At 43.3% G+C, this 27,695-nt stretch overlaps 1 protein-coding gene across 1 annotated transcript; it reads right to left on the bottom strand.

Annotated features, from left to right (window-relative positions):
- Positions 1 to 1,786: 1,786 nt before the first annotated feature.
- LOC149005203 (uncharacterized) lies at positions 1,787 to 27,342 on the bottom strand. The gene is made up of 2 exons (XM_089135811.1): positions 26,281 to 27,342; positions 1,787 to 1,798 (listed from the first exon to the last, which is right to left on the bottom strand). The coding sequence occupies exons 1-2, from the start codon at positions 27,340 to 27,342 to the stop codon at positions 1,787 to 1,789; spliced, it is 1,074 nt and encodes a 357-aa protein (XP_088991937.1).
- Positions 27,343 to 27,695: the final 353 nt, after the last annotated feature.

Below are 27,695 nucleotides of genomic sequence, written 5' to 3' on the forward strand. Positions count from 1 at the left end.
GCCAGCACCTGAGCTTTTATGGCCATCCTCAGTTTGAACTCGATCTGATATTCGCTAAGCTCCACCGACCACCCGACCATCCTTCCTTCCACATCAGGCCTTTGAAGTATTTTCTTTAACGGAAAATTGGTTGGGATCATTATCGGGTGTGCTTGAAAATAGGGCCTTAGCTTTCGTGACGCCACGAGAAGCGCTAATGCCAGCTTATCCACGTCCGGGTACCGTGTCTCCGCATCTATGAGTACTTGACTCACATAATAGATCGGGTTCTGAATTGTTTCCCCTCTCACCAACACTGCACTAACCGCCGTTAGTGAAATCGTGAGGTAAACTGCAAGAGTTTCCCCGGTTATGGGTTGTGCCAAGACTGGTGTCGTCCCGATCGACGTTTTGAGTTGATCAAATGCCTGCTGGCATTCCCCCATCCAAGTGATTGCTCCCGAACTTGATGTGGTTTTCAATGCCTTGAAAAAAGAATTGCACTTTTCTCCGGCCCGGGAAATAAACCGGTTTAAAGTGGCTACCCTCCCGGTCAAACATTGGATTTCCCTTATTGTGATGGGTGGTGCCATCTCGATCAGTGCTTGGATCTTTTCCGGGTTGGCCTCTATTCCTCTCTGAGAAACCATGAACCCGAGGAACTTTCCCGAAGAAACTCCAAAGGCAAATTTTTTAGGGTTCAGACGCATTTGGTACGTTCTAAGTACATCAAATGTTTCTTCCAGGTCTGCTAAATGCCTTGCCCGAACCAAGCTCTTTACGAGCATGTCATCGACGTAAACTTCCATGTTCTTCCCGATTTGCCGTTGGAAAATTTTGTTGACAGCTCTCTGATAAGTGGCCCCTACATTTTTCAAACCAAAGGGCATCACTCGATAGTAGTAACTTTCCCGATCAATCATGAATGAGGTGTGTTTCTCATCCTCTCGACTCATCAAGATCTGGTTATACCTTGAATAAGCGTCCATGAAGCTAAGGACTTCTTGCCCAGCAGTAGCATCGATCAGAAGATCAATCCTCGGGAGGGGATAACAGTCTTTTGGGCAGGCTTTGTTCAAGTCTGTGTAGTCGGTACACATTCTCCATTTCCCATTTGCCTTTTTGACCATCACTACATTGGCTAGCCAGGTTGGGCATTCAATTGGTTCTATGAAACCTGATTTCTCCAATTTCTCCACCTCGACCCTGATTGGTTCATGCTTTTCTATCGCAAAGTTCCTTCACCTTTGGATGACTGGGGTAGCACCCTTATGTATCCAGAGTTTATGCTCTGCTACCTGCCTGTCTATCCCGGGCATGTCACTTGCCGACCATGCAAAGATATCTGCATTATCACATAAGAACTGAGTAAGCTCTTTCTTGAAGTTTTCCGGTTGCTCCGAGCCGATGAACATCCCTCTGTCGGGAAGGGATTGACTGAGTTGTATCCTTTCCAGTTTTTCTACGGGATCCGCTCGCTGCATGTTTTCTTCGTCCCGATCATCTCGGATTTCATCATTCAGAGTAGTTCCCGAACTTTTTGGCCTACGCTTTTCCTTCAAGTAATTGGTGTAGCATTGTCGGGAAGCTGATTGATCTGAACAACATTCCCCTACTCCAGCCTCAATCGGGAACTTTAGTTTCATGTGCCTAGGGGATACGACTGCCTCAAGCGCATTGAGTGCCGGACGTCCTAGGATCACATTGTATGCCGATAATTCCTTCACGACCATGAAATTGACCCAAACCAGCATGTCTCGGGGTGACCTCCCGATCTTGAGATCCAAATGGATCGTCCCTTCAACCACTATAAAGGATCCTGCGAAGCCATATAATGGAGTTGATGAAGGGGTTAGCAAATCATCAGCCAATTTCAATCTTTTGAAAGCTTCATACGAGATTAGGTCAACGGATGAGCCTGTCACGCCCTCCCAGCCGGTACCCTATCTGGCATACCCGAGAGTGTGATCCACAGCCCGAAGATCAGGTATCGAGTGATCAACCTCCCACATAAACAATAACATAATCATGAACAACCATAACAAGAGTGCGGAAGATAAATCATAGATCCAATAATGAAAGAATGAATCATAAACGAATCGGAATAATAGATATAATCAGAGTGTCAAACAGATAAGTAAAGTGAAGCAAAAATCCCACTTTACATCCAGCGGAAAAGTAGCTCTAAAGAATAAACTAGATAAAAGCTAATCCCAGTAGCAAGTACATTGGGTAACTAAATTATTCTCCACTTTGTAGACGACATCCTTGTAGGTGTAGATCTCATAAATAGCACAAGGACGCTTCCACTCAATGGTCGGACTAAGCATCGTACGGAGCATAACCACCCGTGGGATCTTCAGAGTAATTGTGGTAACCGCAATCACCTTCCTGGAGATATGTCTCTTCGCCTTGCGCTTCCTCATAGGGACCGTGTGAAACCCAGCCCTAACCTTGACCCGGAAACCTTGTTATTTGTAGGTCCGATGACCCGAAGTAAAGTAAGAAGTCAGCTTTGGGCCATCCCAGTAGAGGACTTGGTGTCTGGCTTTGAATCCATGAAGGTTGATGATGAGGTGCTATTTATGGAAACAGAATCCTGATGAAGATCTAATTAGTTGATGGACTTGGAGTGATCTCTATCTTGGTTTGAAGGCATTTCTACCTACTAGGTAAGTCACTTGACTTGTGTGCAAAACCCCTTTAGGTTTGGATTTGATCTGGGCCTTCAATTCCCTGTTTTGGCCTTGCTGTCTGCATTGGTCGACCGATTGGTCGATCGGGCCAGTCGACCAATCCACTCGACCAATGGGTGCTGTCTTTGGCAATTAGGTTGATTCTTGCTCTATTTAAGCCTAACCTCGAGTCCACTTCGTATTTGTTGCCTCCAAACCCTCTGGAACGAACCAAAGACCTCTGCAAGTCATCTCTCTTGCATCCTTGGAGTTTTCTTGGCGGATCTTCGTCGGAACTCTTCTTTTTGCATCAAAAGGTATGTCTACTCTCTCTTCTTCTCCTACATCTTTGTTTTTCTTTCCTTTTTGAGTTGAGACAGTAGAAGAGATGCTGCATCCTCTGTTGCAAACATCTCTGAACATGTTCTCATGATCATCCTAAGGATTAAAGGCTAGAACAATGATCTTAACCATGATCATTGCAAGCTTTTGAAGGATTCATGATCAAACCATGATTTAATCTCTCGTTAATTTCCTAATCTGAATTCTGATCTCTTTGGATCTTCTTTCATTGATCATGTTAGTGGTTAATGGTTGTGTTTTCTTTCTATGATCCATAATCCATAGAATTCTAGTTGTTCTCTTCTACCTTACTATGTGTTCTTCATGATGCATGATAGTACATATATGGTAGGTTTTATTTCCTTATTTAGATTCATGCTTCTAAGCCTTATACCATGAAGACCTATGCATGTTTTCATGTTTTCATTACCAAAAGCAATGATCCATCCTCCTATTGTTCTTGTCCTTGTTTTCTATTTCAAAATTCATCAAGATCCATGTTTGATTTATTTATGGTAACTTTTTGTTTCCTAATTGGGATCTTGATACCTTGATTTGATTAGTGTTTTGAGGTCCCCTATATGCTAGAATACTACTGATGTAGTCTACCCCTTGATTAGTACCCTTTTGAACCACCAAATTCGGATTTCATATCTCAAAACTCCGATTTTCTAAGCTATCGTCTGCATTGGTCGACTGATTGGTCGACTGGACCACTCGACCAATCCACTCGACCAATGAGTACAGCAACTCCGAGAATTGGTCTGCTTTCGGATGTTTTGCTATATTTTCTGTTAGGAATCTTTCCTAATATGTTGTATATACTTGTTTAGGACCTTCTTCTCAAGTTTGCCAAGATCTTACTTGATTTCTTAGGATTCTTTGCGAGTTATAAAAGGTAAGGATGGTTATTTCCTTAATTACATAGATAGCATGAATCTAGTTTCTATATTTGAATATCATTAATATGTTTCCTAAATTAGATTCTTACAATGATATACTACTGTTTCATAACTTTGATTACAGTAGCATTACTTATTCATATTGAATTGATTCATGTATGATTTACTTACCAATGTTATACAAATGTTTGTAAATATTGATTTCTTTCCATATATGGAGTTACCATATATGTGATGATATGAATTGATGCATGTGTATGCTTACGTATGGTTTGGGAAGGAGAGGTGTCCTTTTGACATTTCTGTCCTTGGACTACTACGGGAATATTATGGGATGTTTCCGGAGATGCCCTCTGGACACCTTCCTAAACTGTTGGATGACATATCTAGGATTGTCTAGTAGTGTTTGGCTAGGATGTCCTGTTATGTCGGACCCTAATCGGAGGGGTATTGAGACCGAACGACCCGTGGTAGCAATGGGGATTCATGGGCGCTCAAGACCGGTAACCAACCCGTGAGAGGACAGGAATCACATTGTGGGGGCCATTTATTGGTAGGGTTGCATATGGTTAGACTTGGGCTCACGGGCGCTTAAGACCGGTAACCAACCCGTGAGAGGACGTGAGAGCTTCCCGTTTACCATATGTGGATGATCAATAGGGTTGGTGAGTCCGTAGTCGGGGACTATGAGGACTCTAGTGTGAAGGATACCGGAAAGGATCGTCAGGGACGAGGAATGGAAGTATCTGGATCTGACTTGATGTAACCAAGTAGAAGACTTGCATTTTGGCTAGGTATTACCCTGACATGCGCCGGTACTTATACCAAATGGTTGTGAGAGAGTGTGTTGACTTAACCCCCTGCCAAGGTTTGTCTCGAGGGATGAAGGACCCATTACCAATCGGCTGCTCAAGACCGGTGAAATGATCCGTGAGAGAATCCAAGATATCTTAAATGGTTGAGGATGTGAGTGGACTTTCCTAAAGAAGTACGGTGTTATGACTTAAAGCATGTCTGCCAATAGAGACCAGCATACATAGAGTTAGAATCATTCATTCATTGGTTGTCTCATATCATATTGCATTATGTTTGTTCTGGAATTCTGCCATGTATGTTATTATGGATTTTAACTGCCTTACTGAGTTTCTTTGAAACTCATTCCTTTATTGTACAATGTTGTTAGACTATCCTGCAGTCTTGAATACTATGACGGTCCCTATGAGGAAGCGCAAGGCGAAGAGGCATATCTCCAGGAAGGTGATTGCGGTTACCACAATTACTCTGAAGATTCCACGGGTGGTTATGCTCCGTACGATGCTTAGTCCGACCATTGAGTGGAAGCGTCCTTGTGCTATTTATGAGATCTACACCTACAAGGATGTCGTCTACAAAGTGGAGAATAATTTAGTTACCCAAAGTACTTGCTACTGGGATTAGCTTTTATCTAGTTTATTCTTTCGAGCTACTTTTCCGCTGGATGTAAAGTGGGATTTTTGCTTCACTTTACTTATCTGTTGACACTCTGATTATATATTTAGTATTCCGTTTCGTTTATGATTCATTCTTTCATTATTGGATCTATGATTTATCTTCCGCACTCTTGTTATGGTTGTTCATGATTATGTTATTGCTTATGTGGGAGGTTGATCACTCGATACCTGATCTTCGGGCTGTGGATCACACTCTCGGGTATGCCAGATAGGGTACCGGCTGGGAGGGCGTGATGATTGGTATCGAGCCCAAGGTTTGAGGAGATCCTAACCACAAAAGGCAACAACTGAACATTCTCGAGTCATTGATCTGAAGTGACTCTTCTACTCTTAGAAGTGAATAATAGAACACTGAATTAGAAACTTGAACTTTGAGGCATAACAGAACATTTCTGAATAACATACCATAATTATACTTGAACAAATGACACTAATGCAAGGAAAAGAAAAGTGCATAACATACAATAAATAAAGAGAAACAAAATGAACTTCATTAATTTCAAAGGTTTTACAATGATTACATCTGAAAAGCATAAATGGAAAATCCTAAGGTACGATCTATCTAGGTGATCTACTCCGATCTCTATATGCTCGAACTCCTCTCGCTAGCTGAGTCAACTGATGCTCTATCTGTCTGTCGAGACTCCATCCTCTCGTACATCTGCTCTGTCCGACCTCCATCCTCTCTAGCATGGAAGTCATCGATCTCATCTGTGCACCAAGATCTGAAGTCTCCGGAACCGCATGTGAAGGGCCACCGCCTCGAAATGTGATGAAGGAAACTCGTGATGCACGAGCTCGGCCTCGCGCATATCTCAGTATCATCTCCGGCCTGATCATCACTATCGGGACCGATATCCTCTCCTCCATCCTCTGATCCCTCATCCTCATCCTCTGACTCATCATCATCCTCACCCTCTGGACCAGGAGATCTCTCTAACTGATGTAGTCTCATCTGTCGAATGGTCCGAGTCCCAATGGGGTATCCCTGTGATCTAGTGTCCATCGGAGTATCCTCGAAACTCACCCCGAAATGCCCGAAGATCAAAGTCGAAGCCTCCCATAGCAAAGGTTCCGCATGCTAGGCCGCGAGAACTAAGTCCAGCATGACCTGCTGAATGATGTAGGAAAGATCGATCTCGAAGCCCATGTAGATGCGGTAAATGACCAAGGCCTCCATCACCGTGACCCGATGGTGATGTCCGGCTTTCGGCATGATGTTTCGGCCGACTATGCGACCGATAATACGTGCAGAACCCGTCATCCGTCCGCTAGTCCACGGTGTGAAGCATCGGCGGCTATCCCATAGCGTGGAGCATATCTCGCGAAGCTCGTACGGCATCGGATGGCTGTCCGGAGTCCTGCTCCGGCGGTATCCACACACACCGATGTGGGTAGTAAGGGACCTGCGGGATCTCAGCCGGTGTCCGGGTGGAGAAGCGAATCGAGTCCGGTGGACCCCGCTCCCGAGGACAAGTCCGAGTGGATGTCCCCGGCCCCGAGCCTCCTCTCGTGTAAGTAAGGTTGCTTTGAAGAACAACCTCACTAGCTCCGGGTATACCGGCAAATCCTCGGTGAAGAGGTGAGTCCACCGTAAAGTGTCGAACCTCTGCCGGATCTCGAAGGCTCGAGCTGGCGTAAGTGAAGTAGACGCCCCATCTCGATGTTACAATAGCTGAAGTAGGCCTCGTACGAAACTCGGCCCGAGGTGTGTCAAATAGGTCCGGTCTCCTAACCTCCTCTCTCGGGCTCGAAAGGAACCCGACCTCTGCCCCTGAGAGCACCTACGATGCGACCTCTACCTCTACCTCCTCCTCGTCCTCCCCTCTGCATGATGTATCTGTGAAAGAGACAAGAGACAATTCCAATTAGTGCTATACAAGATTTTAGCCAAAAGGGTATTTTCGTAATTTTTCGGAAAATTTCAAATTTGGGGGAAATTTGATTTGAACATACTAGCATGTGCACAATACTTGGAATTTCATGTCTATGAAGTTGTTTTGATGAAAATCGATCGAAAACTTGGATTAAAGCGAAAAATTCAGCAAGAAGAAATTTGGGGATTTTGCAATTTAGGTCAAAATTGGATTTTTGAAAAGTTGAAATTGGTTAAATCAAATTGTATGGACCCATCTACAATGTCATCTTGAGCATGTAGCATTTGATCTCGTGCGAAAATTTCAAGCGGTTTGAGAGAAAACGAAATTTTTCTAAAGGTATCGATTTCGGTATAAAACTTTGCGAGATGAGCACCAAATGTGTAAAAACTTGTTGTCTATGCATGTCATTGTGTTTAAAACCTAGGGAATATGTTTCTAAGCATTCCTAAGCATGATTTCTAGCATTGGATACAAGAAAAGCAGAGTTTTATTGAAATGCAAGCATGAGAAGATGAAAATGGAAGAAAGAATGAGAGATTTACCTTGTTTATAAAGATTGGTTTGGGTGGTGTACTGATGCAACATGGCAAGGTCGTAGCCTATGCTTCTCGGCAATTGAAGGATTATGAGCGGAATTACCCCACTCACGATCTAGAACTTGCCGCCGTTTTTTTTTTTTTTTAATATTTTGAAAATTTTTTTTTAAAAGAAAAAATGTTTATTTTTTAAGGGGATAAAGAGTTTGAATTTTTTTTTACCCAAAAGGGGTTGAACATGAGACAAAGGAGATGGTTGGAACTCGTCTCCGATTATGATTGTGATATTCGGTATCATCTGGGAAAGCAAATGTTGTTGCTTGATGCTCTTAGTAGGAAGAACCAGGAAGAAGACTTTGGATTTAAATGCTTTGAGTTTACCATTGTGGTCTTCTATTGAGAGTTTTGATTTGGAAATCGTTCTCGAGAATTCCGATTTTATTCTTTACGCCATGACGGCAAGATCTGGTCTTAGAGATAAGATTGCTGCTCTGCGAGAGTTCGATCAAGAGTTTTTGACCAAAGTTGAGAAGATTTCTTCGAATCTGAGTCGGACCCCGACTTTGGTATATCCATGGATGGTGCTTTGTTGTTTAGAGGAAGACTGTGTGTGCACACAAACGATGAAGTTAAGAAAGAAATATTGAAGGAAGCACACCGGTCGGTCTTTCTTTGTACACACCGGGAAGCACCAAGATGTACAAGGACTTGAAGGAACATTTTTGGTGGATTGGTCTAAAGGCGGATGTTGACGATTTTGTTGCCAAGTGTGAGACTTGCCAACGTGTGAAAGCCGTTCGACAACCTCCATCTGGATTACTTCAACCCCTTCCTATTCCTAGTTGGAAGTGGGAAGATATTTCCATGGACTTTGTGACTAGCTTGCCTCGGACAAGTAAAGGCAATGACACTTTGTGTGGGTGATTGTTGATAGGTTGACCAAATCAGCCCATTTCATTCCTATGAAGATCACTCATACTCGGATAAGCTAGCCGGGCTTTATGTGGATAATGTGGTTACGTGCATGGTGTGCCATTGAGTATTGTCTCGGATCGTGATCCTAGGTTCACCTCAAGGTTTTGGAATAGTTTGCAGAAGGCCTTGGGAACCCAATTGAACTTGAGTACAGCTCATCATCCACGGTCGATGGACAATGCGAGCGGACAATTCGGACATTGGAAGACATGCACGGATCTTGTGTGGTGGATATGGGTGGTAATTGGGATGAACACCTAGCTTTGGTTGAGTTTGCCTATAACAACGGTTATCAAGCAACAATAGGCATGGCTCCATTCAAGGCTTTGTATGGTAGTACTTGTAGGACACCTTTGTCTTGGTGAGAGGCAAGTGAAAGAAAAGTCTTAGGTCTCGAGATGATTGAAGCTACAAGTGCTATGGTAGATATGATAAGAGAAAGGATTAAGTCCGCCTGATCGAGACAGAAATCTTATGCTTGATAAGAGAAGGACCGATTTGGAATTTCAAGTTGGAGAGAAAGTCTTTCCGAAGGTCTCACCAATGAAGGGTGTGATGAGATTCAATGTTAAGGGAAAGCTTAGCCCTCGTTACATTGGACCTTTCGAGATTTTGGAAAAGGTTGGACCTGTTGCGTATCGATTAGCATTACCTCCGCCTCTTGCTGGTGTGCACAATGTGTTCCATATTTCGATGCTCCGAAAATACATAGAGAATCCGGAACACATTTTGCAGCAAGCACTGAAGGACTTAGTGCTGATTTGACCTATGATGAAGAACCGGCCGAAATCCTGGATAGGAAGGACAAGCGGCCGGAATCGCGCCATTCCTTTGGTGAAGATTCGGTGGAAGAACCATACCCCTGAAGAAGCTTCTTGGGAGAAGGAAGAAGACATGAAGGAGAAGTTTCCTTACCTCTTTGGAAGCACGGAGTACGCTTTCAATTTCGGGGACGAAATTTCTTTAAGGGGGGAGAATGTGAAACCCAGCCCTAACCTTGACCCGGAAACCTTGTTATTTGTAGGTCCGATGACCCGAAGTAAAGTAAGAAGTCAGCTTTGGGCCATCCCGGTGGAGGACTTGGTGTCCGGCTTTGAATCCATGAAGGTTGATGATGAGGTGCTATTTATGGAAACAGAATCTGATGAAGATCTAATTAGTTGATGGACTTGGAGTGATCTCTATCTTGGTTTGAAGGCATTTCTACCTACTAGGTAAGTCACTTGACTTGTGTGCAAAACCCCTTTAGGTTTGGATTTGATCGGGCCTTCAATTCCCTGTTTTTGGCCTTGCTTTGTCTGCATTGGTCGGTGATTGGTCGGCTGGGCCGATCGACCAATCCACTCGACCAATGGGTGCTTTGTCTTTGGCAATTAGGTTGATTCTTGCTCTATTTAAGCCTAACCTCGAGTCCACTTCGTATTTGTTGCCTCCAAACCCTCGGAGCAGACCAAAGACCTCTGCAAGTCATCTCTCTTGCATCCTTGGAGTTTTCTTGGCGGATCTTCGTCGGAACTCTTCTTTTTGCATCAAAAGGTATGTCTACTCTCTCTTCTTCTCCTACATCTTTGTTTTTCTTTCCTTTTTGAGTTGAGACAGTAGAAGAGATGCTGCATCCTCTGTTGCAAACATCTCCGAACATGTTCTCATGATCATCCTAAGGATTAAAGGCTAGAACAATGATCTTAACCATGATCATTGCAAGCTTTTGAAGGATTCATGATCAAACCATGATTTAATCTCTGTTAATTTCCTAATCTGAATTCCGATCTCTTTGGATCTTCTTTCATTGATCATGTTAGTGGTTAATGGTTGTGTTTTCTTTCTATGATCCATAATCCATAGAATTCTAGTTGTTCTCTTCTACCTTACTATGTGTTCTTCATGATGCATGATAGTACATATATGGTAGGTTTTATTTCCTTATTTAGATTCATGCTTCTAAGCCTTATACCATGAAGACCTATGCATGTTTTCATGTTTTCATTACCAAAAGCAATGATCCATCCTCCTATTGTTCTTGTCCTTGTTTTCTATTTCAAAATTCATCAAGATCCATGTTTGATTTATTTATGGTAACTTTTTGTTTCCTAATTGGGATCTTGATACCTTGATTTGATTAGTGTTTTGAGGTCCCCTATATGCTAGAATACTACTGATGTAGTCTACCCCTTGATTAGTACCCTTTTGAACCACCAAATTCGGATTTCATATCTCAAAACTCTGATTTTCTAAGCTACTGTCTGCATTGGTCGACTGATTGGTCGTCTGGACCACTCGACCAATCCACTCGACCAATGAGTACAGCAACTCCCGAATTGGTGCATTTCGGATGTTTTGCTATATTTTCTGTTAGGAATCTTTCCTAATATGTTGTATATACTTGTTTAGGACCTTCTTCTCAAGTTTGCCAAGATCTTACTTGATTTCTTAGGATTCTTTGCGAGTTATAAAAGGTAAGGATGGTTATTTCCTTAATTACATAGATAGCATGAATCTAGTTTCTATATTTGAATATCATTAATATGTTTCCTAAATTAGATTCTTACAATGATATACTACTGTTGCATAACTTTGATTACAGTAGCATTACTTATTCATATTGAATTGATTCATGTATGATTTACTTACCAATGTTATACAAATGTTTGTAAATATTGATTTCTTTCCATATATGGAGTTACCATATATGTGATGATATGAATTGATGCATGTGTATGCTTACGTATGGTTTGGGAAGGAGAGGTGTCCTTTTGACATTTCTGTCCTTGGACTACTACGGGAATATTATGGGATGTTTCCGGAGATGCCCTCTGGACACCTTCCTAAAGCTGTTGGATGACATATCTAGGATTGTCTAGTAGTGTTTGGCTAGGATGTCCTGTTATGTCGGACCCTAATCGGAGGGGTATTGAGACCGAACGACCCGTGGTAGCAATGGGGATTCATGGGCGCTCAAGACCGGTAACCAACCCGTGAGAGGACAGGAATCACATTGTGGGGGCCATTTATTGGTAGGGTTGCATATGGTTAGACTTGGGCTCACGGGCACTTAAGACCGGTAACCAACCCGTGAGAGGACGTGAGAGCTTCCCGTTTACCATATGTGGATGATCAATAGGGTTGGTGAGTCCGTGAGTCGGGGACTATGAGGACTCTAGTGTGAAGGATACCGGAAAGGATCGTCGGGGACGAGGAATGGAAGTATCTGGATCGACTTGATGTAACCAAGTAGAAGACTTGCATTTTGGCTAGGTATTACCACGACATGCGCCGGTACTTATACCAAATGGTTGTGAGAGAGTGTGTTGACTTAACCCCCTGCCAAGGTTTGTCTCGAGGGATGAAGGACCCATTACCAATCGGCTGCTCAAGACCGGTGAAATGATCCGTGAGAGAATCCAAGATATCTTAAATGGTTGAGGATGTGAGTGGACTTTCCTAAAGAAGTACGGTGTTATGACTTAAAGCATGTCCGCCAATAGAGACCAGCATACATAGAGTTAGAATCATTCATTCATTGGTTGTCTCATATCATATTGCATTATGTTTGTTCCGGAATTCTGCCATGTATGTTATTATGGATTTTAAGCGCCTTCTTGCGAGTTTCTTTGAAACTCATTCCTTTATTGTACAATGTTGTTAGACTATCCTGCAGTCTTGAATACTATGACGGTCCCTATGAGGAAGCGCAAGGCGAAGAGGCATATCTCCGGGGAAGGTGATTGCGGTTACCACAATTACTCGAAGATTCCACGGGTGGTTATGCTCCGTACGATGCTTAGTCCGACCATTGAGTGGAAGCGTCCTTGTGCTATTTATGAGATCTACACCTACAAGGATGTCGTCTACAAAGTGGAGAATAATTTAGTTACCCAAAGTACTTGCTCTTGGGGATTAGCTTTTATCTAGTTTATTCTTTCGAGCTACTTTTCCACTTGGATGTAAAGTGGGATTTTTGCTTCACTTTACTTATCTGTTGACACTCTGATTATATATTTAGTATTCCGTTTCGTTTATGATTCATTCTTTCATTATTGGATCTATGATTTATCTTCCGCACTCTTGTTATGGTTGTTCATGATTATGTTATTGCTTATGTGGGAGGTTGATCACTCGATACCTGATCTTCGGGCTGTGGATCACACTCTCGGGTATGCCGATAGTAGGGTGACCCGGGGGGGGGGGCGGAAGACCGTCATAGTACTCGGTACTGCGGGGATAGACTAACAACAATGTACAATAAAGGAATGAGTTTCAAAGAAACTCGGTAAAGGCGATTAAAATCCATAATAACATAAATGGCGGGATTCCAGAACAATCATAAATGCAATATGATATGAGACATACAATGAATGAATGAATCTAACTCTAAGTATGCTGGTCTCTATTGGCAGACATGCTTTAAGTCGTAGCACCGTACTTCTTTAGGAAAGTCCACTCACATCCTCAACCATTTAAGATATCTTGGATTCTCTCACGGATCATTTCACCGGTCTTGAGCAGCCGATTGGTAATGGGTCCTTCATCCCTCAGGACAAACCTTGGCAGGGGGTTAAGTCAACACACTCTCTCACAACCATTTGGTATAAATCTTGGCGCATGTCGGGGTAAAACCTAGCCAAATGCAAGTCTTCTACTTGGTTACATCAAGTCAGATCCAGATACTTCCATTCCTCGTCCCTGACGATCCTTTCCGGTATCCTTCACACTAGAGTCAGCGTATCCTATGGCACCGACCAACTCGGACTACGGACTCATCAACCCTATTGGTTATCCACATATGGTAAACGGGAAGCTCTCACGTCCTCTCACGGGTTGGTTACCGGTCTTACGCGCCCGTGAGCCCAAGTCTAACCATATGCAACCCTACCAATAAATGGCCCCCACAATGTGATTCCTGTCCTCTCACGGGTTGGTTACCGGTCTTGAGCGCCCATGAATCCCCATTGCTACCACGGGTCGTTCGGTCTCAATACCCCTCCGATTAGGGTCTGACATAACAGGACATCCTAGCCAAACACTACTAGACAATCCTATATATGTCATCCAACAGTTTAGGAAGGTGTCCAGAGGGCATCTCCGGAAATATCCCATAATATTCCCGTAGTAGTCCAAGGACAGAAGTGTCAAAAGGACACCTCTCCTTTCCAAACCATACGTAAGCATACACATGCATCAATTCATATCATCACATATATGGTAACTCCATATATGGAAAGAAATCAGTATAACAATCACTTGTATAACATTGGTAAGTAAATCATACATGAATCAATTCAATATGAATAAGTAATGCTACTGTAATCAAAGTTATGCAACAGTAGTATATCATTGTAAGAATCTAATTTAGGAAACATATTAATGATATTCAAATATAGAAACTAGATTCATGCTATCTATGTAATTAAGGAAATAACCATCCTTACCTTTTATAACTCGCAAAGAATCCTAAGAAATCAAGTAAGATCTTGGCAAACTTGAGAAGAAGGTCCTAAACAAGTATATACAACATATTAGGAAAGATCCCTAACAGAATATATATCAAAACATCCGAAACTGCACCAATTCCGGAGTTGATGTACTCATTGGTCGAGTGGATTGGTCGAGTGGTCCAGTCGACCAATCGATCGACCAATGCGAGACGATAACTTAAAAAAATCAGAGTTTTAAGGTATGAAACCCGAATTTGGTGGTTCAAAAGGGTACTAATCAAGGGGTAGACTACATCAGTAGTATTCTAACATATAGGGGACCTCAAAACACTAATCAAATCAAGGTATCAAGATCCAAATTAGGAAACAAAAAGTTACCATAAATAAATCAAACATGGATCTTGATGAATTTGAAATAGAAAACAAAGACAAGAACAATAGGAGGATGGATCATTGCTTTCGGTAATGAAAACATGAAAACATGCATAGGTCTTCATGGAATAGGGCTTAGAAGCATAAATCTAAATAAGGAAATAAAACTTACCATATATGTAACTATCATGCATCATGAAGAACACATAGTAAGGTAGAAGAGAACAACTAGAATTCTATGGATTATGGATCATAGAAAGAAAACACAACCATTAACCACTAACATGATCAATGAAAGAAGATCCAAAGAGATCAGAATTCAGATTAGGAAATTATCGGAGAGATTAAATCATGGTTTGATCATGAATCCTTCAAAAGCTTGCAATGATCATGGTTAAGATCATTGTTCTAGCCTTAAATCCTTAGGATGATCATGAGAACATGTTCGAGAGATGTTTGCAACGAGAGGATGCAGCATCTCTTCTCTGTCTCAACTCAAAAAGGAAAGAAAAACAAAGATGTAGGAGAAGAAGAGAGAGTAGACATACCTTTTGATGCAAAAAGAAGAGTTCCGACGAAGATCCGCCAAGAAAACTCCAAGGATGCAAGAGAGATGACTTGCAGAGGTCTTTGGTTCGTTCCGGAGGGTTTGGAGGCAGCAAATACGAAGTGGACTCGAGGTTAGACTTAAATAGAGCAAGAATCAACCTAATTGCCAAAGACAGCACCCATTGGTCGAGTGGATTGGTCGACTGGCCCGATCGACCAATCGGTCGACCAATGCTTGACAAAGAAGGCCAAAACGAGGAATTGAAGGCCCAGATCAAATCCAAACCTAAAGGGGTTTTGCACACAAGTCAAGTGACTTACCTAGTAGGTAGAAATGCCTTCAAACCAAGATAGAGAGCACTCCAAGTCCATCAACTAATTAGATCTTCATCAGGATTCTGTTTCCATAAATAGAACCTCATCATCAACCTTCATGGATTCAAAGCCGGACACCAAGTCCTCTCTTGGGATGGCCCAAAGCTGACTTCTTACTTTACTTCGGGTCATCGGACCTACAAATAACAAGGTTTCCGGGTCAAGGTTAGGGCTGGGTTTCACATTCTCCCCCCCTTAAAGAAATTTCGTCCCCGAAATTGAAAGCGTACCTGTGCTTCCAAAGAGGTAAGGAAACTTCTCCTTCATGTCTTCTTCCTTCTCCCAAGAAGCTTCTTCGGGGGTATGGTTCTTCCACCGAATCTTCACCAAAGGAATGGCGCGATTCCGCAGCTGCTTGTCCTTCCTATCCAGGGATTTCGGCCGGTTCTTCATCATAGGTCAAATCAGCACTAAGTCCTTCGGGTGCTTGCTGCAAAATGTGTTCCGGATTCTCTATGTATTTTCGGAGCATCGAAATATGAAACACATTGTGCACACCAGCAAGAGACGGAGGTAATGCTAATCGATACGCAACAGGTCCAACCTTTTCCGAAATCTCGAAAGGTCCAATGTAACGAGGGCTAAGCTTACCCTTAACATTGAATCTCATCACACCCTTCATTGGTGAGACCTTGAGAAAGACTTTCTCTCCAACTTGAAATTCCAAATCGGTCCTTCTCTTATCGGCATAAGATTTCCTGTCTCGATTGGGCGGACTTAATCCTTTCTCTTATCATATCTACCATAGCACTTGTAGCTTCAATCATCTCGGGACCTAAGACTTTTCTTTCACTGTCTCGAGTCCAGTACAAAGGTGTCCTACAAGTACTACCATACAAAGCCTTGAATGGAGCCATGCCTATTGTTGCTTGATAACCTGTTGTTATAGGCAAACTCAACCAAAGCTAGGTGTTCATCCCAATTTCCACCCATATCCACCACACAAGATCTGAGCATGTCTTCCAATGTCCGAATTGTCCGCTCGGATTGTCCATCGACTGTGGATGATGAGCTGTACTCAAGTTCAATTGGGTTCCCAAGGCCTTCGCAAACTGTTCCAAAACCTTGAGGTGAACCTAGGATCACGATCCGAGACAATACTCAATGGCACACCATGCGGACGAACCACATTATCCACATAAAGCCTGGCTAGCTTATCCGAGTATGAGTGATCTTCATAGGAATGAAATGGGCTGATTTGGTCAACCTATCATCAATCACCCACACGAGTGTCATTGCCTTTACTTGTCCGAGGCAAGCTAGTCACAAAGTCCATGGAGATATCTTCCCACTTCCAACTAGGAATAGGAAGAGGTTGAAGTAATCCAGATGGAGGTTGTCGAACGGCTTTAACACGTTGGCAAGTCTCACACTTGGCAACAAAATCGTCAACATCCGCCTTTAGACCAATCCACCAAAAATGTTCCTTCAAGTCCTTGTACATCTTGGTGCTTCCCGGGTGTCTGATAAAGACCGATTGGTGTGCTTCCTTCAATATTTCTTTCTTAACTTCTTCGTTTGCCGGCACACACAGTCTTCCTCTAAACAACAAAGCACCATCCATGGATATACCAAAGTCGGGGTCCGACTCAGGATTCGAAGAAATCTTCTCAACTTTGGTCGAAAACTCTTGATCGAACTCTGTGAGCAACAATCTTATCTCTAAGACCAGATCTTGCCGTCATGGCGAAAGAATAAAATCAGAATTCTCAGGGACGATTTCCAAATCAAAACTCTCAATAGAAGACCACAATGGTAAACTCAAAGCATTCAAATCCAAAGTCTTCTTCTGGTTCTTCCTACTAAGAGCATCAGCAACAACATTTGCTTTCCCGGATGATACTTGAATATCACAATCATAATCGGAGACTAGTTCCAACCATCTCCTTTGTCTCATGTTCAACTCCTTTTGGGTAAAGAAGTATTTCAAACTCTTATGATCCGTGAAAATGGCAATCTTCTCACCGTAAAGATAATGTCTCCAAATCTTCAAAGCAAAGACAACGGCGGCAAGTTCTAGATCGTGAGTGGGGTAATTCCGCTCATAATCCTTCAGTTGCCGAGAAGCATAGGCTACGACCTTGCCATGTTGCATCAGTACACAACCCAAACCAATCTTTGACGCATCGGTATAAACTGTCATACCACCGGAACTATCAGGTATAGTCAAAACCGGGGCACTGGTCAATCTATCTTTCAACTCTTGGAAATTCTTCTCACAGGCGTCAGACCAAACAAACTTCTCTTCTTTCCTGGTCAACTTAGTCATAGGAGCAGCCAACCGAGAAAAGTTCTCAATAAACCTTCGGTAGTAACCCGCCAATCCAAGGAAACTTCTTATTTCCGTTACTGACTTCGGTCTCTCCCAATCAGCCACAGCTTGGACCTTTTCAGGATCGACACGAATACCTTCGGCTGAAACTACATGACCAAGGAAAACCACTCTCTTAAGCCAGAAATCACACTTGCTAAACTTAGCAAACAACTTCTTTTCCGCAACCTTTGCAAAGTGAAACTTAGATGACTCGCATGCTCTTCTTCGCTCTTCGAATAGATCAAGATGTCATCAATGAACACAATCACAAACTTATCAAGCACATCATGAAATACTCGGTTCATGAGGTCCATGAACACCGCAGGAGCATTGGTCAATCCGAAGGGCATGACTCTAAACTCGTAGTGACCATACCGCGTTCGGAAAGCTGTCTTGAAGATATCACTAGACTTCACTTTCAATTGGTGATATCCGGACCTTAAGTCAATCTTCGAGAACACAACTGCACCCTTCAACTGATCGAAGAGATCATCGATTACGGGCAGCGGATATCTATTCTTGATAGTCAACTTATTCAACTCACGGTAGTCGATGCACAAGCGCATACTACCGTCTTTCTTCTTGACGAACAAGACCGGAGCTCCCCAAGGTGACACACTAGGCTGTACTGAAACCTCTATCAATGAGCTCATTCAACTGATTTTGCAACTCTTTCAACTCGGTAGGAGCCATCCTATACGGAGCTTTAGATACGGGAGGCGGCACCGGGACGAGATCAATAGAGAATTCGACATCTCTCGTCCGGAGGCACTCCCGATAGATCATCGGGGAAGACATCAACAAAGTCGCAGGACAACTCGACTTCATCGACTCTTTTCTCCACTATACCCTTGCCTTCGGATGAAGCATCATCCACTAGGGCATAGACTTGCATCGGTCAGACACACCTCTTACACCCTTCTCTTTTCTCCTTGAAATTCAAAGACCGGACTTCCACAAATATGGAACTGAATCTTCTTTGAGGAACAAAGGAACACAGCTTTGTGGGCTGTCAACCAATCAATTCCCAAAATAACATCGAAGTCCTTCATGTCAAGAATCACAAAATTGGCTTCCAAGTTCTTCTCACCAATCAACACGGGACATTTAGATAACCCCTTATCTAGTTTCACAACAGGACCAGTAGGTGTACTAATCAATAAACAACTAGACAACTTCTCGGGATTAGGTTAGTCTTCTTGATGAATGCGAGATGACATGAACGAATGAGATGCACCCGTATCAAATAAGACAAATGTAGAAATAGAAGCGACTAACAATGTACCTGTAATCACATCATGGCTTGGATCCTGCTCCATCTTCGGAAATACTGAAAACTCTACCGAGGGGAGGAGGCGGGAGCACTCTTCACCACCAGGGGCGGGCTGCTTGGGCGGGCCGCCGGACGAGCACGAGCAAAATGACCAGCTTGCTTGCGGTAGAAGCAAACGGGATTGCTGGATCCAACAGGGGTGGCTGCAACAGAGGGCTTCGAACAAAAGGCCTTGCACTTGCACTTGCACTTGCACTTGCACTTGCATTTGCTGGTGGTCGGTTTCCGCCATCTTGTTTAAACTGCCGGGCTGCTGAAAACCCGTGTTTTGACCTACACTCTTAGCACGAAAGGTAGGAGTGGGGTAGGGTGTAGGTCTCACATAACGACGGTCATTGCGATCCACCAAACCAGAATTCCTTGATCGCCAAGGCTTTTGCACACGAGCACTTTCCTTCTCTGTTTCTTCCAACTTCTTCGAGTTCTGCACCACTTGAGCATAGCTCACTATAGGCTGGACTGTGAGATAAGCTTTAATGGCGGGCGCAGTCCTTTGAAGAACTTCTTTGCTTTGGCGAGGTCTTCCTTCAAAGAATCCGGAGCAAAGAAATGAAGCTCCTCGAACTTCTGTTGGTACTCCAACACGGACAAAGTTCCTTGAGTCGAATCATAAACTCAGCTTCCTTCGCATCCTTCACCGCCTCGGGAAAGTAGTTCATACAAAAAGCCTCTTTGAATAACTCCCAAGTTACAACTCCTGCATGCAAACCTTCCAAAACAGGACGAGTGGAAATCCACCATGCATCAGCTTCTTGTTGCAACTTCGCTCGGCAAACAAAATCTTCCGAGCTTCCGAGCATTGCAGATGCCGGAAAGCCTTCTCCAACTCACGAAGCCACTTGTTAGGAAACAAGGGGTCCTTGGTAACTCCGGTAAAAGTGGGTACTTGCATCTTCGAGAAAACTCTCCATCAAGCGAGTATGAGGAGTTCCAACTAAACCTCCCGCATTCGGGACTGCGGCATGAGGATTCACATTAGCACCAGCCCGGGTCTCATTATGCGAGTCATGAATCCCACCAACATTTGGTTGAACTGAGCTGCTTGTTGCTTGCATCATATTGCCCATGATATTGGCAATATCTCTGAAACTTCCAACATTCGGGGCACCAGGGGGATCTCATGAGTACCCCGATCAGCATTTGGTATCTCACCACCTCCATGAGGTACTTCACCACCTCCCCGAGGTATTTCACCACCTCCATGACCACTGGATTCACCACGCCCACTTCTCAGAGTAACCATTCTGCAAAACCGAGATCATCAAAATACCGAATTTCGAAGATTCAACATAAACCACAAGTCCAAATGATTTGAAAACTTAAATCATGCTCAAATATATCCATATAGTCATCAAACAATATTCCATAAGGCAAAAATCACATTTTCCAAAAATTCAACAGCAAATGAGGTCACTTGTGACCATTGGTCGAGTGGTTGGTCGAGTGACCCGATCGACCAATCGATCGACCAATGAAGAGCGTAATGCGAAAATTCGCATTATAAGCCTCATTTCCACATTCCAACCTCATTCTAACTTCTTCCAAAGGTGAGAGAGCTCTAGGGAAAATATCCAAGAGTTCCCACAAGTGTTCTTGAGGTGATTTAGTGCTTCAACAACAACACCACAACACACCATCTTCACAAACAAGGTAAATCTCTCATTCTTTCTTCCATTTTCATCTTCTCATGCTTGCATTTCAATAAAACCATGCTTTACTTGTATCCAATGCTAGAAATCATGCTTAGGAATGCTTAGAAACATATTCCCTAGGTTTTAAACACAATGACATGCATAGACAACAAGTTTTAACACATTTGGTGCTCATCTCGCAAAGTTTTATATCGAAATCGATATCTTTAGAAAAATTTCGGTTTTCTCTCAAACCGCTTGAAATTTTCGCACGAGATCAAATGCTACATGCTCAAGATGACATTGTAGATAGGTCCATACAATTTGATTTAACCAATTTCAACTTTTCAAAAATCCAATTTTGACCTAAATTGCAAAATCCCCAAATTTCTTCTTGCTGAATTTTTCGCTTTAATCCAAGTTTTCGATCGATTTTCATCAAAACAACTTCATAGACATGAAATTCCAAGTATTGTGCACATGCTAGTATGTTCAAATCAAATTTCCCCCAAATTTGAAATTTTCCGAAAAATTACGAAAATACCCCTTTTGGCTCAAATCTTGAAATAGCACTAATTGGAATTGTCTCTTGTCTCTTCCCACGGATACATCATGCGAGAGGGGAGGACGAGGAGGAGGTAGAGGTCGAGGTCGCATCGTAGGTGCTCTTAGGGGCAGAGGTCAGGTTCCTTTCGAGCCTAGAGAGGAGGTTAGGAGACCGGACCTATTTGACACACCTCAGGCCGAGTTTCTATACGAGGCCTACTTCAGCTATTGTAACATCGAGATGGGGCGTCTACTTCACTTACGCCAGCTCGGAGCCTTCAGGATCCGGCGGAGGTTCGACACTTTACGGTGGACTCACCTCTTCACCGAGGATTTGCCGGTATACCGGAGCTAGTGAGGTTGTTCTTCAGCAACCTTACTTACACGAGAGGAGGCTCGGGGCCGGGGACATCCACTCGGACTTGTTCTCGGGAGCGGGGTCCTTCGGACTCGGATTCGCTTCTCTACCCGGACAACGGCCGAGATCTTGCAGGTCCCTTACTATCCACAGCGGTGTGTGTGGATACCTGCAGGAGCAGATCTGGACAGCCATCCGATGCCGTACGAGCTTCGCGAGATATGCTCTACGCTATGGGATAGCCGCCGATGCTTCACACCGTGGACTAGCGGACGGATGACGGGTTCTACACGTATTATCGGTCGCATAGTCGGCCGAAACATCATGCCGAAAGCCGGACATCACCATCGGGTCACGGTGATGGAGGCCTTGGTCATTTACCGCATCTACATGGGCTTCGAGATCGATCTTTCCTACATCATTCAGCGGGTCATGCTGGACTTAGTTCTGCGGCCTAGCATGCGGAACCTTTGCTATGGGAGGCTTCGACTTTGATCTTCGGGCATTTCGGGGTGAGTTTCGAGGATACTCCGATGGACACTAGATCACGGGGATACCCCATTGGGACTCGGACCATTCGACGGATGAGACTACATCGGTTAGAGAGATCTCCTGGTCCGGAGGGTGAGGATGATGATGAATCGGAGGATGAGGATGAGGGATCGGAGGATGGAGGAGAGGATATCGGTCCCGATAGTGATGATCAGGCCGGAGATGATACAGATATGCGCGAGGCTGAGCCCAGTGCATCACGAGTTTCCTTCATCACACTTCGAGGCGGGCGGCCCTTCACATGCGGTTCCGGAGACTTCGGATCTTGGTGCACAGATGAGATCGATGACTTCCATGCTAGAGAGGATGGAGGTCGGACGGGGAGCAGATGTACGAGAGGATGGAGTCTCGACGGGACGGATAGAGCATCGGGTGACTCAGCTAGCGAGGAGTTCGGAGCATATAGAGATCGAGTAGATCACCTAGATAGACTGTACTTTAGGATTTTCCATTTATGCATTTCAGATGTAATCATTGTAAAAACTTTTGAAATTAATGAAGTTCATTTTGTTTCTCTTTAATTATTGTATGTTATGCACTTTTATTTTCCTTGCATTAGTGACATTTGTTCAAGTATAATTATGGTATGTTATTCGAAATGTTCCGTTATGCCTCAAAGTTCAAGTTTCTAATTCGGTGTTCTATTATTCACTTCTAAGAGTAGAAGAGTCATTTCGGATCAATGACTCAGGAATGTTCAGTTGTTGTCTTTTGTGGTTAGGATCTCCTCGAACCTTGGGCTCGATACCAATCTGTCACGCCCTCCCGGCCCGGTACCCTATCCGGCATACCCGAGAGTGTGATCCACAGCCCGAAGATCAGGTATCGAGTGATCAACCTCCCACATAAACAATAACATAATCATGAACAACCATAACAAGAGTGCGGAAGATAAATCATAGATCCAATAATGAAAGAATGAATCATAAACGAATCGGAATAATAGATATAATCGTAGTGTCAAACGGATAAGTAAAGTGAAGCAAAAATCCCACTTTACATCCAGCGGAAAAGTAGCTCTAAAGAATAAACTAGATAAAAGCTAATCCCGAGTAGCAAGTACATTGGGTAACTAAATTATTCTCCACTTTGTAGACGACATCCTTGTAGGTGTAGATCTCATAAATAGCACAAGGACGCTTCCACTCAATGGTCGGACTAAGCATCGTACGGAGCATAACCACCCGTGGGATCTTCGAGTAATTGTGGTAACCGCAATCACCTTCCCGGAGATATGTCTCTTCGCCTTGCGCTTCCTCATAGGGACCGTCATAGTACTCAATTACTGCAGGATAGACTAACAACAATGTACAATAAAGGAATGAGTTTCAAAGAAACTCGGTAAAGCGATTAAAATCCATAATAACATAAATGGCGAGATTCCGAACAATCATAAATGCAATATGATATGAGACATACAATGAATGAATGAATCTAACTCTAAGTATGCTTTGGTCTCTATTGGCAGACATGCTTTAAGTCGTAGCACCGTACTTCTTTAGGAAAGTCCACTCACATCCTCAACCATTTAAGATATCTTGGATTCTCTCACGGATCATTTCACCGGTCTTGAGCAGCCGATTGGTAATGGGTCCTTCATCCCTCAGGACAAACCTTGGCGGGGGGTTAAGTCAACACACTCTCTCACAACCATTTGGTATAAGTATCTGGCGCATGTCGTGGTAAAACCTAGCCAAATGCAAGTCTTCTACTTGGTTACATCAAGTCGATCCGAGATACTTCCATTCCTCGTCCCCGACGATCCTTTCCGGTATCCTTCACACTAGAGTCGGCGTATCCTATGGCACCGACCAACTCGGACTACGGACTCATCAACCCTATTGGTTATCCACATATGGTAAACGGGAAGCTCTCACGTCCTCTCACGGGTTGGTTACCGGTCTTAAGCGCCCGTGAGCCCAAGTCTAACCATATGCAACCCTACCAACAAATGGCCCCCACAATGTGATTCCCGTCCTCTCACGGGTTGGTTACCGGTCTTGAGCGCCCATGAATCCCCATTGCTACCACGGGTCGTTCGGTCTCAATACCCCTCCGATTAGGGTCGACATAACAGGACATCCTAGCCAAACACTACTAGACAATCCTATATATGTCATCCAACAGTTTAGGAAGGTGTCCGAGGGCATCTCCGGAAATATCCCATAATATTCCCGTAGTAGTCCAAGGACAGAAGTGTCAAAAGGACACCTCTCCTTTCCAAACCATACGTAAGCATACACATGCATCAATTCATATCATCACATATATGGTAACTCCATATATGGAAAGAAATCGATATATAACAATCACTTGTATAACATTGGTAAGTAAATCATACATGAATCAATTCAATATGAATAAGTAATGCTACTGTAATCAAAGTTATGCAACAGTAGTATATCATTGTAAGAATCTAATTTAGGAAACATATTAATGATATTCAAATATAGAAACTAGATTCATGCTATCTATGTAATTAAGGAAATAACCATCCTTACCTTTTATAACTCGCAAAGAATCCTAAGAAATCAAGTAAGATCTTGGCAAACTTGAGAAGAAGGTCCTAAACAAGTATATACAACATATTAGGAAAGATCCCTAACAGAATATATATCAAAACATCCGAAACAGACCAATTATGGAGTTGATGTACTCATTGGTCGAGTGGATTGGTCGAGTGGTCCAGTCGACCAATCAGTCGACCAATGCAGACAGTAGCTTAAAAAAATCAGAGTTTTAAGGTATGAAACCCGAATTTGGTGGTTCAAAAGGGTACTAATCAAGGGGTAGACTACATCAGTAGTATTCTAACATATAGGGGACCTCAAAACACTAATCAAATCAAGGTATCAAGATCCAAATTAGGAAACAAAAAGTTACCATAAATAAATCAAACATGGATCTTGATGAATTTGAAATAGAAAACAAAGACAAGAACAATAGGAGGATGGATCATTGCTTTCGGTAATGAAAACATGAAAACATGCATAGGTCTTCATGGAATAGGGCTTAGAAGCATAAATCTAAATAAGGAAATAAAACTTACCATATATGTAACTATCATGCATCATGAAGAACACATAGTAAGGTAGAAGAGAACAACTAGAATTCTATGGATTATGGATCATAGAAAGAAAACACAACCATTAACCACTAACATGATCAATGAAAGAAGATCCAAAGAGATCAGAATTCAGATTAGGAAATTATCAGAGATTAAATCATGGTTTGATCATGAATCCTTCAAAAGCTTGCAATGATCATGGTTAAGATCATTGTTCTAGCCTTAAATCCTTAGGATGATCATGAGAACATGTTCGAGAGATGTTTGCAACAGAGGATGCAGCATCTCTTCTACTGTCTCAACTCAAAAAGGAAAGAAAAACAAAGATGTAGGAGAAGAAGAGAGAGTAGACATACCTTTTGATGCAAAAAGAAGAGTTCCGACGAAGATCCGCCAAGAAAACTCCAAGGATGCAAGAGAGATGACTTGCGAGAGGTCTTTGGTTGCGTTCCAGAGGGTTTGGAGGCAGCAAATACGAAGTGGACTCGAGGTTAGACTTAAATAGAGCAAGAATCAACCTAATTGCCAAAGACAGCACCCATTGGTCGAGTGGATTGGTCGACTGGCCCCGATCGACCAATCAGTCGACCAATGCTTGACAAAGAAGGCCAAAACAGGGAATTGAAGGCCCAGATCAAATCCAAACCTAAAGGGGTTTTGCACACAAGTCAAGTGACTTACCTAGTAGGTAGAAATGCCTTCAAACCAAGATAGAGAGCACTCCAAGTCCATCAACTAATTAGATCTTCATCAGGATTCTGTTTCCATAAATAGAACCTCATCATCAACCTTCATGGATTCAAAGCCAGACACCAAGTCCTCTACTGGGATGGCCCAAAGCTGACTTCTTACTTTACTTCGGGTCATCAGACCTACAAATAACAAGGTTTCCGGGTCAAGGTTAGGGCTGGGTTTCACAGAGCCCGTGTCAACCAATACTCGGTGAACTTCCCGGTTGGCTATTTTAACCTTGATGATTATCGCATCATCATAAGGTGCTATAACCCCATCCAAATCTGCATCTGTAAAAGTTATGGGTTCCGGGCAGGCTGAATTTTGCTTCTTTTTAGGCAAGTGAACAGCCCCCACGAACCGGGCCTTTTGCTTCGCCTTCTTGATTGATCCCACAGTTGGGCCTCCCATAATCACATACATAGGTGTTTCTTCCCGATCCATTTTCTCCTTTCCCTTGTCTGCTTTTTTGACGGTTTCTTTTGGGCTAGGTGATCGGGCTCTTTTTTTTGGTTCTGAGGAATAATTATGGGACTTTCCCGATTCCCTCACATACTTACCAAGTTTACCTTGCTGGATTAGCTTCTCGATCTCAGATTTCAGGATTCGACAACCATCTGTGTGATGGCCATAGTCTTTGTGGAATCGACAGTACTTTGTCATATCCCGATCTTCCGGTGGTGAGCGTAGCTTCCCGGGCCATTTTAGAGAACTATTGTCCCGAATGTTCATCCGGATTTTCGACGGCTTTGAATTAAGGAGAGTATAACTCACTCTCCCTTGGTCACGCCTCCACTTGCTTTTTGATCCCTGATTTCTTTCACTCGGGGAACTCTTATCTACATCCCGATCAGATCTTCTTTCCCGATCGGCTTTTACCCGAGCATTTATTACTTCATAAATGCTGGCTTGCTTCAGGAATTTGCGTAACAATGTCCCGTACGTTTTGGGTTTGTCTGTTAGCAAGACTTCCAGAAGTCTTTGGTGTGTGATGCCGCTCCAAAGTGCACTGTATGCAACTTGATCATCAAGTTCCTTGATCTCGATGGCAACTTCGTCGAATCTTTTCAGATAATCCCGAATAGACTCATTTCTTCCTTGTTGTATGCCAAAAAGGCTGTCAGACGTCTTTTTGCTCCCGATTGCACTTCGGAATCGGGCTATGAATTTCTGAGCTAACTCCCGAAAATTACTAATTGATCCCGGTTGCAGGCTGCTGAACCACTTAATGGCCGGTCCCTTGAGTGAAGCCGGGAACGTTCTGCAGAGCAATTCATCCTCCCGACCCAATACAGTCATTACTGACTTAAAGTAACTTATATGCTCCTTAGGACTCGTCTTCTCCTCAAAGGGGGTGAAAGTAGGCATGATAAAGTTTCTGGGAAAAGGCATGTTCATGATCTCATCCGAGAATGGTTCTCGGTCAACCACGTCTAGATCCTCATCATGATCTCGATCCTCCAGCTTGCGCTCGACCTCTGCTACTCGCCTTCATAACCGATTCTTCCGTGCTCCATCTTCATCAGATTCAACACGCTCCCCCCTTGGATGGGGAAGAGCTGCCTCCTTTCTTCGAGATGGTGCCCGGGATGTTGAAATTCTTGACCTTGAAGGCCGGGGTTGGCTCTCCCCCTGTTCTTCCTTATCTTCGT

This window comes from Hakea prostrata, chromosome 9, assembly GCF_041222555.1.
Source record: "Hakea prostrata isolate BN-2017 chromosome 9, UWA_Hpros_2, whole genome shotgun sequence".
Lineage (NCBI taxonomy): Eukaryota > Viridiplantae > Streptophyta > Magnoliopsida > Proteales > Proteaceae > Hakea > Hakea prostrata.

Bases quoted from the DNA above. Each gene is read 5' to 3' on its own strand.
- LOC149005203 (XM_089135811.1), bottom strand. From the start codon at position 27,342: ATGACTGTATTGGGTCGGGAGGATGAATTGCTCTGCAGAACGTTCCCG.